The 16,229-nt window shown below is 35.2% G+C and overlaps 1 protein-coding gene across 4 annotated transcripts in view; it reads left to right on the forward strand.

Annotated features, from left to right (window-relative positions):
* The window catches only part of LOC136033242 (tafazzin-like), an 80,588-nt gene extending 64,667 nt beyond the window's left edge, over nucleotides 1-15,921 (forward strand). For 2 of the 4 annotated variants that reach the window (XM_065713960.1, XM_065713958.1), the window contains exons 3-5: nucleotides 984-1,109; nucleotides 7,126-7,274; nucleotides 13,272-15,921. In XM_065713960.1, coding sequence (XP_065570032.1) covers nucleotides 984-1,109; nucleotides 7,126-7,274; nucleotides 13,272-13,670 — 674 coding nt within the window. In that variant the 3' untranslated portion in view covers nucleotides 13,671-15,921. The remainder of the gene's footprint in view (nucleotides 1-983; nucleotides 1,110-7,125; nucleotides 7,275-13,271) is intronic. The other 2 variants (XM_065713962.1, XM_065713961.1) reach the window with 2 other exon arrangements.
* The last annotated feature ends 308 nt before the right edge of the window (nucleotides 15,922-16,229 follow it).

The raw sequence follows: 16,229 nt of genomic DNA on the forward strand, positions 1-16,229 counted from the left end.
TATTGATCTTCAAGCACATTTTTTATGACAAAAATCATGAACCCGATAGTTAAAAACTTTGAACCTAGTATTTTGCAAGTCAACCATTTACCTAGCTTTCCCTCGGAAACCATTCCAAATAAAGTTGTAGCATCTTTAAAAGATTTTTTTCGGGTACACAGTGGTCCGTGCTTTTCAAAAAAGGCATAAGTTCTGCAAAACAGTTCCAGCGTATACCTTTAAATAACCAATTTTTATTCTTAAACGTAAATTGGTAAAGTCTATGGGTTTTTGATTTGTGAAAGAAACGCTTAAACTTAACGTCGTATGTTAAGAATGTTTCACTCATGATTGGCAAAGTGGAATGATGCTCTGCTCGGTAGTGGGGGGACAAGGATCGATCCCTGTCTCGGCAAGATTGAGTCACTTGGTCGCTATTTGTCCCAGTAAAAAAGGTCCAGCAACTTAAATGTCGATTTGGCGTTCCATGGAGTAGCAATGGCCCTGGAAGATCTTCATCCTTAGCCTATGTGTTTAAAGGATCGTGGTCTTAAAGATAAAGGAGTTTTGTCTTTGCATAAAATTCCATGAGTGATTTTTTTTTTTTTTTTTTTTTTTTTTTTTTTTAGTATTACATGTGCTTTAAGATATAGACTATTTAACCCAAACTAGAAAAAGCTGTTGTTTTCAGTTGCACTGAAGAATAAAAAAAAATGTTTTTTTTTTCTCATGCTACTCAAAAATGTTTAATTTACAAAACAGAAAATGGAAGCGTAAGATATTTTGTTATTTTTTTTTTAGTCTGAAGATAATTTTCTGAATTTTGAGATAAAAGTTTTATTTTATATCATAGATTAGTAGTGAAAAAAGATATCCTCCGTGAAGAATCTAGGACTTATTTAAGTAAGGTGAGGTTATGCTAGCCTGGAGTCAAATCAGAACTACTCCAGATTATAGCTATTGCATTATTATTGTTATTGCTTCTATCTGGATTTTTATTTCAGCGGTATTGAATAAAACCACTGTGATTAATAAGGACAGGCTGGTAAAACTTCTAGAAAGGACAGACGGAAGACCTCTAATTACATTTTCTAATCATGACAGCTGCTTTGACGAACCTGGACTCTGGGGTAAGTTTTAAATGTTCTATATTGTTTATTGTTATGTTCCTACTGTAGAAATAAAATATCTGTGCAATTATCATTAAAACACTCATAATCAATATTACCATCGGTAGATTTAGTCTATTTTTGTTATTTCAAGTTATTTTTCTCTAAATAGTTCTATGATAGTGCATCTAAAAAAGATTAAAAAAAAGAACTTTTTGAAACTTGGAAAGTTGTTTTCAACTAACTTCTGAAATCAACACGAACCCTTTTTTCATTACGAAAATGTATTAAGGATACCAGGCTGTAATAAATATGTTTCAGTTTCATAGAACAGTAAGAAATCCAGAAGGCAAAGACAATAAATCAGCAATAAATAAATGTATTTATAATAAATAACTTTATAAATAGGCAATAAATAATTGCGAAAGAGTATGGAATAACTTTTTGGGGGGAGTGGGGCTATTAATAATTTAGTTGATGCTTTTCTATATTAAATTAAATCGAAAGTAAGTTGTAATGAATGTCGCTCATTTTCCTGAAAGGAAAATTATATTTAACCAATGAGCTCAACACGAATCTTTTCTTTTTATACTGAAAACATGTTCAGGATATCTGAGTACGAAAAAGGATTTTATTTTCAAAGAACAGAAACCCACTCTGGTGGCTAAAGCAGTAAATTCACTGTAATTTTTCAAAATGTAGCAAATAAAATAACTATTATTTTCAATATTTAGATTAAGAGCCGATACAAATTTGAAATTAAGATTTTGTTCTACTTTTGTAGTTGAATCGCGAAAGACTATTTGTTATGACGTATTCTATCATAAGAATGGCAGAGAGACCATACCAAAATAGATCACGGTTAATCACGTTTCTGAACTGCATATTGACATGACAACTGAATACAATAAAAGTTTTAATCCTTCTATACAATAGCTGTAAATGGAACCAGTGTTGCTAGTTGCTTGGTTAAAAGTTGCGCCGCCATAAAAGTAAAAATGCGCCAAAAGCTTCATTTTTATAATGAAAATGTGCCTAATGAACGATTTTCCCCCTCAAAAAAGCGCCAAAATTGCGTAAATGCGCCATTCTGGCCACTCTGAATGGAGCTGGTAAGCGTTTTCATGAGCAAACCAATTTCCTGTTTTCTCTTTTCTGTTTAAATATATTTAAGTAGAAGTTTGAACATTTTTCGTTCAATTACTGTTAATATTTTTGTATTATGATGATTTATTTGTTGAAGTTTCGCCGGTATTTATTGGTATTTTCTGTATTTCTCAGTTTCTCTGTATTGGTTTTGACGTATCGGCCGATTCTGATCGTTTTTTACTCATGGCGATTCTATAAACGAACCTCATTTTTTCTTTTTTTTTCTTTTTTTACTAGAATTGCAAGTTCGGCAGCGTTTGCTTGTGACGGTCATTTTAAGAAGCAGCATATGCGTGTCGTAAAATTCCCGAGTCTTAAAAATAGAGAGTGCTGTGCAGAATTTGGAGATAAAAGTTTCTTTAATAAATATATCTATTAAATATATCAATATATAATAATAGCTACATATGTTAGTAAATGTATTTATTACATATATATATGCACTTACTGCGAGAAGTCACAGGTGGCGCATCGTCCACCAATGGAAACAATTCGACAGGAAAGAAACGTGGATGTCGGGCAGGGAAAAATGAAAGGAGAAGGCGTACGGGGTGTGCTATTTCGGTACTAGTGACAAGCCGTGACTATTGTTCTTCGCCAAAACAAGTGTTTGAGCGAAACCTGGTGAAAATCAAGATATCCAGAGCACCTAAAATACCGAGTCTGAAGAGATTTGACGAAACTCCCGTGTGCCCCTTCCAGGATAGCCCGCCCGTTCTTAAGCCCGAACGTCCTTTAGCTAAAAGTAAGTTGCCAAATATACTTGTGTGTAACGCTAGATCTTTGAACAACAAAACTGATGCACTTGAAGTTATTGCCAGGCAGAACAACGCCTCAATAATAATAATAAGCGAATGTTGGGACACTTCTGACGAATCGGCGCGCATCAAAGGTTACGCAAGCTACTTTAATACGCGTCACGATCGTGGCTTGAATCGTCGAGGAGGAGGCGTTGGACTTTATGTTCGTAATGACCTATCCTCAAGGCTGTTAAGTGAGCCTTTTGACTCCGACCACGAAATATTATGGACCGAATGCAAACCTGCACGTTTATCAAAAAGATTTTCATGTTTAATTGTTGCTTCGGTCTATTATCCTGAAAGTGCTAAAAACAGGAAAGACTTGATTGAACACATTCAGTTTTTCGTAGACAAAATGCGCCGCAAGCATGTCTCTCCTGGCTTTGTTATTGCCGGAGACTTCAATCAAACTAATAGGCAATGGGTTTCAAATATTTTAGATTTGCGACAAGCCGTTACAATACCTACCCATCAAAGTGGCAGCATACTGGACTTGATTTTTACCAACTTGACAGACTTTTATTACGCACCGAGATCCCTAGGACCCCTTCTGAATTCTGATCACTTTATCATCTTCTGGGAAGCCAGTTCGGCAATTCCGAAGCCAAAACGAGTCAAGTATACGGTGCGACCACTTACTGAGGACTCGATATCTACATTTGGTCGCTGGATCGGTAATTATCAGTTTGAGGACATTTGCTCTGAACAGGATATTAATATTAAAGTCAATAAGCTGAATACTCTGCTTCAGGAGCAATTTCAGACTTGTTTTCCCGTAAAAGTCATTACTGTGAGTGACACTGATAAACCGTGGATAACCAATGATCTAAAGAATTTAATAAAAACCCGTTGTCGCCTTCATATCGCTGGTGATACCGTAGCTTCAGCCAAGTTGCGTAATCATATTGTTAAACTAAACAAGCGTGCCAAGAGGCAGTATGTGAGGGATAAAATTACTCCCTTACTCACAATAGACCCCCACAAATGGCATTCCTCAGTAAAAAGACTTACCGGTAAGACAACACTTAGAGATCTAAGGCTCCTCAAAGAGGACGGTACCTTAACCTCAGCTAATGAAGTCAATTCTTTTTTTGCTGACTTTTGTACCTCATTTCCATCAATCACCAAATCAGAAATTGATACTATCATTGCTGGTGCAGAGATTGAGGACGTATGTGAGGTCTCTGAATTCACTGTTTATAAGGAACTCCTAAGACTGAAAGCGAACTGTGCGTCCTACCCAGGTGAGCTTCCAGTAAAGCTGTTACGTGAATTCGCCATTTTTCTTGCTAAGCCACTCTCTTCTATAATCAACCAATGTTTCCTTCAGCAAGTATTCCCTAGTGCTTGGAAAAGAGCATATGTCCGCGTTATTCCAAAAGTAAGGTGTCCAAAATCTTGTGATCAACTCCGGCCTATATCAATAACTCCGAACCTTTCTAAAGTTGCAGAAACGTTTATTTACCGCAAACTTATGTCACAGGTCTCTGCACATCTAGACCCGTATCAGTATGGATGCTTAAGAGGCAGCAGCATAACTGTTTATTTAGTACGGATGTACCATCTCATTGTCGAGTGGCTCGACCGAGGAAGTGCTATAGTCGACCTTCTCCTCGTAGACTACCGAAAGGCTTTTGATCTTATTCGCCATTCCGTTGCTATCACAAATCTACGCACCATGGGTGCGCAAAAACATATTCTCCTTTTAGTGATCAATTTTTTACAAGCCCGCTATCAGTGCGTTTACAGTCTTTTCCCAGGAGATACCGACTCCGAATGGGTCGAGCTTACATGCGGAGCCCCACAAGGTACTAAGCTCGCTAGTCTACTGTTTTTGGCAGTGATAAATTTCATCCTTTCCGGCTATGAAGAAAGATTTAAGTATGTAGACGACTTGTCAGTCCTACTGAAGTACATTGTTGAGAAGTCTGAGGCTGTCCCCCAATTCTGTAACGAAATAATCAAAAACTTCAAAGATGAATGTACTGCGAACAGCCTCCAAATCAACGAAGGAAAGACTAAAATCCTTCGCTTTAATCCCCTGAAGAGAGACTTTGTGTGCCCTCCTCCTCCTTATCCTAGTGAATCTTCGGCAGTAGTGCTTGGTGTCAAGTTTAGCATCGACTGCTCTTTCAGCCTCCATGTCGATACAATTATCAAAAAGGCAAATAGTGCGATGCGGACACTTATACTAATGCGTCGATTTGGTTTTTCAGTGACACAACTAAGGATTGCCTATCTTACTTACATTCGACCAATTTTAGAGTATGCATGTCCCGTATGGGGCCCACAAGTCAATAACACTATTTACCTAAGTGACCAGCTTGAGTCAATACAAAAAAGAGCAGTCAAAGTAATATTGTGCGATGCTTTTACCGAATATAAGTTAGCATTATCCACTTTACAAATTCCCTCTCTTCAAGAGCGTCGTCTCAGTTTGATCCTTGAATTTGGCCAATATCTTCTCAGAAGTGATAAATACAGATCGATACTACCACCGGTTTTAGTGAAACATCGAAGTACTAGGTTGAAGAAATTTGACAGATTAGCAGCACCTCCTTCACGCACAAATCGTTTTTCCAACTCATTCATCCCTTTCTTTGTATCAAAGTATAACAATTGTTGATTTTAAACTATTTGCCTTCTGATTTTTTTTTTTTTTGTCGTTTGATTTAATCCTTTTTTCTTTTTTGTAAGCACAAGCGCCATTTAGTTTTATGACTACGAAAGATTGTGCAAATAAAACCTATTCTAAACCTATTCTATTCTAATTCTATATATATATATATATATATATATATATATATATATATATATATATATATATATATATATATATATATATATATATATATATATATATATATATATATATCTATATATATATCTATATATATATATATCTATATATATATATCTATATATATATATATATATATATATATATATATATATATATATATATATATATATATATATATATATATATATATATATCTATATATATATCTATATATATATATATATATATATCTATATATATATATATATATATATATCTATATATATATATATATATATATATATATATATATATATATATATATATATATATATATATATATATATATATATATATATATATATCTATATATATATATATATATATATATATATATATATATATATATATATATATATATATATATATATATATATAAGTTGTTTGTTTGTGTGTCTGTCGACTGACGTCATTATAAGGATTGAGCTGTATGTCGTCATGAAATTGTTTGTCGACCGACGTCATGTTTGTCAACTGATGAAATTATAGACCGGGACATCGGGACACAAATGACGACCGGGAGACAGGGAATATAAATGACCACCGGGACACTCAAAGAGAAATTACAGACTGGGACACCGGGACACAAATCACGACCGGGACACAGGGAATATAAATGACGACCGGGACACAGGGACACAACTACAACGGGGACGCCGGGGGCACAGGGGGGGATATATAAATGACGACCGGGACACAGGGAATGTTCGAAGAGAAATTACAGACCGGGACACCGGGACACAAATGACGATCGGGACACAGGGAATATAAATTACGACCGGGACACTCAAAGAGAAATTACAGACTGGGACACAGGGACACAACTACAACGGGAACGCCGGGGGGCACAGGGGGATATATAAATGACAACGGGGACACAGGGAATGTTCGATTAGCAATCACCATCAACAAAGCTCAAGGGCAATCATTAGAATAATGAGGTATAGACCTGAATATGGATTGTTTTTCCCATGGACAATTATATGTTGCATGTTCAAGAGTCAGTAAACCTGAAAATCTATTTATATGCACAGACAATGGGACAGCGAAGAATGTTGTATATTCGCAAGTTTTACGTAGTTAAAAACATATATATATATATATATATATATATATATATATATATATATATATATATACCCACTTAACGCTGTTATAATTCCCTTGACAATATTTGTCAAATATTTCCTGTCTTTTATTTTGTCTTTTTGTTCAATTCTTACAATATTTTCCTATTTTAATTTAGGTGTTCTGCCTTTCCGCCATTTATGGAGTAGAAAAGTGATGAGATGGTCGACAGCTGCTCATGACGTCTGTTTTACAACACCCCTTCACACATATTTCTTTTCCCTTGGAAAATGTTTGCCAATTATACGCGGAGGCGGAGTATATCAGGTAGATTTATGTCTCCACCCTTGGCTCACGCAGGTGCAACTCCTACCATGATCTTAAAGCTAACCTATGAACATTCTGCACCGTTATATTGCTGCCGCGTTTTATTTGGTCTTGTTTCAGTCTAGTTTCGGTCCTGTTTCCTTAATAGTGTTTTTCTTTGCGTATTTAGTAAGCTCAAACTCGTTTTGTTTACTATATCCCGTAAGGGACCGTACCGTTTTTCATAACTACATCCCGAAAATCGAAACTTGTTCGTCCAGGTAGTTTCACCCCTTATTTCATAAAAATGGTGTCAGAAAATATTTACCTGGTGGACGTATTTTTCCAGATGTGTGTATGGCACTGTTTTTCTGTGCCTACTGTTAGGCATGTCCTTGGCTCTAGTAAATTGCAGTACTTTGTGTCTTTTTAAATCCTAAAATGCCAGACTTCACTTTCAACATTCCCAGATGGGTAAATATATGACAGTTCATATTATTGACTTACTAATAAAGTGAATATACCGCTCGATGCCTTTTTTTTATGCTCTTTACGAATAAAATAATCGCTTCTATTGCAAATTCAAATTTAAGCACTTTTTGACGTAACCTCACCTAAAAAAGCTATAAGAAGCATTCGTAGATTTTGAAAACTTTTGCCAGTAGCCCTTTTCCAGCGTTTTGTTTGTCAAAGGCAGTACCGACACGAAACAAAACGAAGGCTCAAAAATAGAATTATGAGAAACAAGACCGGGAATGGTAGCCCAAACTGAAACTATCTTAGTCTTAAATAAAACGCGGCTTGGGTTGGGATCATTTACGGCAGCTAACAAGGTGCAACCTCCAAAATCATATATACCAGGAAAAATTTTAAAAATTAAGTTTTCCGCATATATGTTAGACCTTAGTTCGAGGGTGTGAGACACATTATTGCCTTCCCAACTGTTTTTTTTTTTTCGTGGATGCACGAAAAATGTGTTCAAAGTTCAAGTTTGAGCCATAAAGAGTTCTTAAGGGTTCAAAGTAAAATTTAGAACTTAAAATGAAAAAAAAAAATCTTTAACTAGTTTTCTACGACTGGTTCCCTGCCGACAATAACATTTATTACATAAAGAAACGATTGCATTCGCATATGGCACTGGGCGAAGTACTGCAGCTCACACTCACTGACACTGCAGCTGTACTCTCACTCACACTGCAGCTGTACTCTCACTCACGCTGCAGCTGTAAATGATAATAATAAAAACATGGTTTTTATGATAAGTTGTTAGCTTTAAATGAAAATGAGTTGTACCTTCTTATATTTCCCATGTAAGCATAAGTTATCCTTCAATAACCCACATTTCTTCTTCAAGAGTTGATGTATGTTGTCAACCTACGTGGACAACATACGTGTGATTCCTACGTGTGATAAATACGTGTGATTCCTAAGACTTATTTTGGATGAACATTTATCATTTGAATCACATATTAATATCTTTGGAGTTAAGTTGGAAATATTTTTTGAAATGATTTTTAAAAGGATAAGAATGGAAGGAAACATAATAATTTGATTACTGGAAAACTATTACATACTATAACGTAAAAAATTCATTGTTTTAGTGTGTTAGGTTCTGGAACTATTGGGAATTGAGACGGTTTTTCTTTTTTCCACGCTTCATATTTTACATTTTTCTCTTGTCCATTCTTTTGTACTTCTCGCCTGTATGGATGTCTGCTCTTACGTCTTTATTCTCGCCTTTATATAATCTCTAGCAAAATTATCAAATGTCTTTCAGTCTACCATGCACTCTGTTCATCCCTTGATGCTAATTATTTATTTAAGCCGTTGTGGGCTAATCTGAACTCAATTGCTTCCAAACCTGTATATGGATTGAAATGTGGATAACGCGGAAATGCCCTCTACCCCAACAGTCTAAACAGAGGTTTGTCTCGTCGTTGTTGTGGTTAGTGCCTGGAGCTCTGTTTCTGTCGGGATATGGTAATCCTGTGCTCTTGGTTCCGTCCAAAACTCCTAAACTGACTTCTATAGTTTTTGTAGCTCTAAATAATGATAATTTGGGTAGTTTTATTTTATTTACTCTTTTTCCGTTTCATTTTTTTTGTAGTTGACGCTAGTTTTCGTGCTAAAGGTTTTTTTTAGTTGTTTTGTTTCTTGAAAGGCACACAGGGTTGACTGGATTTATATGAACTGATTATAAATATTTTTCTTTTTTTATGTTAGTTTAGTCATTTGATTATGAATAATAGAATGGAGTCTGTATATAGTTTTTCCCAGTCAATGGGCTAATGAGCCCTCTAGAATTTGTTTGGATATTTATCTATTTTTTATTCTTTTTTTTGTAAATAAATGAACTTGAACATTAGAATTTCTCAAATATAAAAAATCTAATTCATCAATGGTAACTAGTACCTTTGTTTAACTAAGTAGTAAAAGCCAATGGTGATGGCTTCAAAAACAGTTTGGGTGTCGTACATTCTTTAGTAGGTTCCAGCTGAGAAAAAGCCAAAGGCATTTTCTTCTAAGTGGTATGTATATAAATCGATCTATTACTACTATTAACAACTTGCCGCAGTACCAGGCCGTCTGAGGCAGACACAATTACGCACGCTCCTCCTCCATCTCAATCTATTCAAACCTTCCCTCTTTACACCCTCCAGAAAGTTTCCATTTTCCTTAAATCCTTCCTTACAACATCCTCCCTCACCACCCGAGGACATTCTGCTTTTCATTTAGCCCTAGACGGTTGGCCGAAAAGGACAATCATTGACAATCTTTCATCCATCATTCACACAACATGTCCTAGCCATCTCAAACTTTCTGTCATTATAGCCCTAGAAGACGGGATTGGCCCATTCTTTTTGTACAGCCTACTGTTTGAAATACTGTTAGTCAGTCGGGTACCCAAAACAATCCGTATGCAATTTCTCTGGAAAACATCTAGCAAAACTTCCTCTACTTCTTGGAGCGCCCATGCTTCAGAATCATATTTGATCACTGTCATCACTTTAGCTTCCAATATTCTTATCTTGGTTCGCAGACATATCACCCTTTTCTTCCAAACCTTTTTCAACTGTGGCAAGACAACCAGGGCATTGCTACTCTTCTTTTAACATCTTCACTTTATGCACCATCTTAACTAATAATACTACCTACATAGGTGAAGCTTTTCATTTGATTGATCTTCTTGTAGGTCATTTCTCTGGAAAATATCTATCAAATCATTATCCGTTTTTCAGAGTGCCCATGTTTTAGAACTATATTTGACCACAGTCATCCCTGTAGTTTCCAATGTTCTAATCTTGGTTCGCAGACTTATCTTCCTATTCTTCCAAACTTTTTCCAACTTTGAAAAACCACGTTGGGCTTTGGCCTGTGTCAAGCCAAAGCAAAGTGTCATTTTAATAGCTTTCGAGTGAGGGATTACAATAGTGAAATTCCTTTGGGAGAAGTTTAAAAATAATCATTAATGTATACATTTCCGATTCGTGCATTTCTGAGTTCAAAACCATCACCATCCGAGGGATTATCTCGATCAAATACTACCAGAGGTAGATATTAGGTATGGGCTATAGTTATAATATTCGAGGCTAAAAGTTAAGATGACCCCAACCACTATTTCTGTTAAAAGAAAATTGGAGGTTGGAAGGGTAAGCAGTGTCGAAAGTCTCGATTTGGTCCTCTAGTCGTACAGATCAAAATCTTTGGATGAATTCGATTAAAAAACAGTGCAACATACCCGGCTTTTGAAAAGGCTATCCTTTCCTGTCTCTGTTTTTTTTTATAGGTCAATGATTTTTTGAAAAATTTTCAGTTTGGCCTCCCTGCAGAGCACAGAATTGAGCTTTTATCTCCTACTTTTTAAAGTTTTCTGTATTCGGTTACTGATTCTGGTCTGATTTCTGCTGCTATATTGTTAGGTGTCCGGAAAGCTTTTGATTCATTGTCTGATTAAATTTTACTTTCTAAAGTGTCTCATGACTACTTAAGAGATAATACTAGCGTTTGGTTGTTCGGAAGAGTTACCTCAGTGAATACTCTTTTCCATTTGTCGTCTCAAGTTACGTTTAGTGTCCGCAAAACTCAGCTCTAGAGCCAGCTCTGAACTTAACTATGCTAACGATTTTATTGTTGCGAGTGCGAACAAAATTCTGAAAGTTCGTTTTCGTCAATGTTACCCCGATTCTTTCTGGGGCCACGAAAGTAAATTTCTCTCGATTGGCCGAAACACTATAGTTACCCTCGCTGACGACACAAACCTTTGCAGGTTCTCCTCAGAACGGAGTCTGAGGTTTGTATCTAATTTACTATTGTTGTTTTTTTGCCAGAATAACACTATTGTTTTTAGCTAATTCTTTAGTGTTTTTCTTTCTCATTATTTTAACCTTTGTTTGTTTTTTTCCAGGAATCTCAGCCAGAGCCTTATAGGGGAGGGGGGGTATATAATGTATGAGCTCTTGTTTTTATTATTATTTGTTGATTGTTTGTTAATAAATGCCTCTCTTATAGTATTATTTTGGAATTTGAAATTATGAATATAAGGAGATGTATAATACAGTGAAATCTAACAATACATCCTTAATAATTAATTGCTACAGTACAACGGCAATAAAACTGTCCCCAGGGACTGAAAATTAAATTTTGAGCTAATCTGTGGCAAGGATTATTATTGTTAGTGGTTGTGTTATATGTCCCCTGTTCATGCCTATAATTTTTGGTTCGCTGTTGGTTTTGTAATACATAATTTTAATATTCTTTGTCAAGTAACAAATAGCTTTTTTACCTATATTTATAGTAATTTCTACCCCCCCCCCCCCGATTCAAGTTGTTTCATTTCGTCCAGTGTCAGTTTGTTCATACCTTGGTCCGTAACAAGGGTTCGAACTATTTTAAAACAATTTCTATGTCATAACTGTCAAAAACTTTCATCTAAGTTTGAAAAATCTCCCAAACTCCCAAGTTTTTATTTCAAGTCCTAAAGCTTTTGATTTTAATTTTGCGTCTCAATTTTTCTGATAACAGGAAATTAATTTTTAGCTTTTAGTACATACTGAGGTAAAACTTTTTGATTTTTTGAAGACTTTTCTTGTTACGTTTTGAGACATATGTTTTTTCCGTTTTTTTTTTCTTTCCTAGTTTTTGGTGATTCTTGTAATCGATTCTTACCTTTGATCGTCCTATTCTTGTATTAGTATATTATTCCCAAAAGCTTCTTATCCAGTTCATATCTTGCTAAGTCTTATTTAATACATTGCTCCTTACTGGTCAGCTTTGAGCGGTCTAGCTCACTATCTAGTCCACCTAGCGATCTCCCTTGGCTCTATGTGACATATATCTGACATCTGCAAAAGATTTTTTATGCAAGATATGTCATACTGACTCATTGCATCTTTTAGACAGTTGACGTCCACGGCAGGATTGTGAGAAATATTGTTTGTTCAACTATCCCATAGCTAAGGTTGTGCTTTTTATTCTTTTTGGACTTTGTTGTATCATTTCACTTTATGCTGGCTTTCTGGGTGTATATTCCATTCATATAGAGACTTTTTTATTCTCTGCTTTTTTGGCTGCGCTTCTTTAACTTCTTTAGTCTTGCTGGCTCTTTTCTCTTGATTATTTGCTTTTTTTCGTTTCTCTTGCTTTCTTGCTTCTCTCTTTGCGTCTCAAAGTGTATTAATATGGATAATAATTGCTTTTCAGGAAGTTTCAAAATCTAGTGATCCCGCATCGTAATTCTGCTGTTACTTCTGAATATTGTTCCTGTTCATGTTCTAGTCGAACGAACGTTTCTTGGCATATCATCCGTTTTACTAGTTTATAATTTTAACTAAATTCAAATTCTGTTTTGAACTAAATTTGAAATTCAAACTGTTCATAATTTGAACCTAATCTTCCAGCATGACACAATAAAGATAATAAAAACTTTAAAAAAAAATTGTCCATTCTGCTAGAAGAATAGCAGTTTTTTCGTTTTTACAAAAGTTAAGTTGTCTTTTGTTTATACTAGCTTTTTTCCAGGAAGGCATTGACTATTCTATCGACCGCTTGAACGAAGGAGATTGGGTTCATATTTTTCCTGAAGGAAAAGTAAATGGAGACAAGAAGCACATCAGGCTGAAGTGGGGCGTTGGAAGAATGATAATGGAGTGTAAAGAAGAACCTCTAGTCCTACCCTTGTTTCATACAGATATGGAAGAAGTGCTGCCAAATCAAGCTCCTTATAGGTTAAAATTCGGTAAAAATGTAGTTTTCAATGTAGGAGAACTGATTAACTTCAGTGATTTAAGAAGAATGGATGCAGATGTTATAGTAAAAAGGAAGATTATTACTGATAGAGTGCAGGAACATTTCTATAAATTGAAAGCTGAAACTTATAGTTTAAGGGAAGAGATTCGATCTTCAGGTGCTACGAGTTGATGATGCTTGCTTGTTAGTGAATTCAATATAGGTTTATAATGTAAAGTTTAGACCTAATTATTGGTAACTGTATTGTAAATTTACATATTTATGTGTCATATTTAAATAGGAAACTAAAACCATATTTTGAATTGCAAATACACTGCGCATAAAATGATGGGTCATTTCCTCTCCCCTGGAAATCGAAATTTTCATAATTTTTCGTCTTTCGCCTGATTGTTCTTCAAATTTGGAACTTTTTACCAAAGAAACAGCAGCTTGAGTATTTGACCCTTGGGAACATCCCTTGTTTTGACCCCAACTTCATTGCCATACACTAATTTGTACTCGGCTATCTTAAAGTAGAACGTAGCCAACGTGAAATGAAAGATGATATATTCACAACTGAGTTTTGAACGGCTCAGGGGGCTTATGAAGTGTTTCCGCAGCTACTGAAATGTCTTGGCCTATACACTCGAATTCAATTCAGAAATACAATAGTAAATATTTATTTAGCTTTTTCAGGGCATATGTTTTGTTTAATACATTCGGAATTACATAAATTCACTGCCTTGCTTTAGTACTGAATGCTCATACTTAGAGACACTAATGATTCAATGATTAATAAGCACTCGCTCAAGGGGCTATGAGTATATCCTTGGAGGTATGTTTAGCGTGCCTTCTGACTGAAGCCGTCCTAGCCGAGCGGTTAGCGCTCCAGATTTGAAACCCTGAGGTCAGGAGTTCGAGCCCTGGTGTCGCTGGTTATTTGGATTTGGGACGGGGTCGATGGTGGGACTCTATAAGCTCAGCCAGAAGCGACCCAGCTCTATATGAGTGAGAGAAATCTGGGGAAAAACACGGGAAGCGTCGAACATTTTGCCCTCAGCCACGCATTGCACTCCTGGCCAAAGGCATTGGATCAGGAGATCGGTACCTGCGCAACGCAAACCATTGATTAGTACGCGAAAAAGTGTTTAAAAAGTTCTGGCTATTTATAGCAAAATAGCTTTTTTTTTTAGATTCTCTTCCGTAAGACTGAGATGGATTTGAAGTACCAACATAGTTTGAAGATTTTTTCAGAAGAAAGTTATTCTCTTTAACTCCTCATAAAGCCTGTACCAGTATCTTTGCTAATGTCATCTCAGGGGCTGCCTCTCCGTGAGGTCAATGTCCTTGTGTTAGGACAAGTCTGATCTACAGTCCCCAAAGTTTCCAGATGTGGCTCTATCCACTCTATGTTTGCATAAAACTATAAGTACTGGGATGGCCTTAATAGTATTTTAGTAACCCTTTCATGTTGCTTGTAGACTAGGCTAAAAAGACACGTAAAAAGACACAGTCATGAGCAAAACGTTTCTTCCTTATTTATACAATATTTCATTGAATAATCTTTGATATAAAAAATAGTTGATTTTAAGTTTTAGTTTTCTTATGTTCTCCACATTTAAAAAGTTTTTTTCTACAAATTTTCGGTATTTTTCTTGCAAAGATGTACCTCACATTGTAGTTCTTCATAATACCCAGTATTTCCTTTAACTATTTGTGGATATATTTCTAGATATTTATCTCGTTGTCTTTGCTCATGTTTTCCGCATTTGAAGTGCGTAATTTTCTATGATTTTCCTTGTGAAAATAATCTGCTTCTAACATTGCACTTTTGTATAAAGCGCAGAATCTACTTTGAATGCCTGTAACTGGTTGTTCCTTTGAATATTGGATTTTAAGTTTTACTTTGCTTGTGTTTATTACATTTAAGATGCATTTTGAACAAATTTTTCGTATTTTTCTGGCTAGGATATTCCGTTTCTCGCATTGCTGCTTCCTGTAATATGTGGTATTTGGGACTTAGGTAAGCCGCCAAAACTTGCTGAAGTGTCAAAATCGTACTCAGCCTACTGGTTAGCCTAGCTGGTTTGTATTATAGATTTAGTCTTTCGAACTTCAAGGGAAAATAATATATGCATATTCACTAGTCTACTCTCGTAAATGTTTTTGGACACAACAAAAAACTTTTAATAATTCTGTTTTTCGAAAATTTAATTTATTATTTTAATTTTTAGGGTCCTTTTAAGCTTATGTTACAATCTGGACCATCCAAAATACTGATTTAAAGGGACGAAGATATATTCGATTCTTATCAGCCATAGCATCACAGTGGTATGTAGTTATGGGACATTACTATTTCTAAAGTCTTTTACTTCCCTTAGGATCTATGTATAGAGTTTATGAAAGGTTTAGACATTTTGATTAAAAATATTTATTTATGTAACTGCTTTTTCTTTTCTTTTTTTTTGAAGGCATTTTGTATCTTTATTTTGAACTAGTCAGTTTTGCTGCCTACATTAATGTTTTGGTTTATCAATATTTTATCTGTTTTATTTGAAGTTTAAATAAAAAGTTTCATAGTTTTGTCTTTGTGTGTTATATCGCCTCAAAATAGATGCTAAAACGCTTTAATGTTGCTTAAATAGAATGTACAGCAGTTGACAAGGTTAGCACTTTTTTCAATAAAATAGTATAGCTACCCATTTATTTTAAATAATAAATTGAATTTAATTGTGAGTTTTCAATCTGAAA

This window comes from Artemia franciscana, chromosome 11 (assembly GCF_032884065.1).
Source record: "Artemia franciscana chromosome 11, ASM3288406v1, whole genome shotgun sequence".
NCBI lineage: Eukaryota > Metazoa > Arthropoda > Branchiopoda > Anostraca > Artemiidae > Artemia > Artemia franciscana.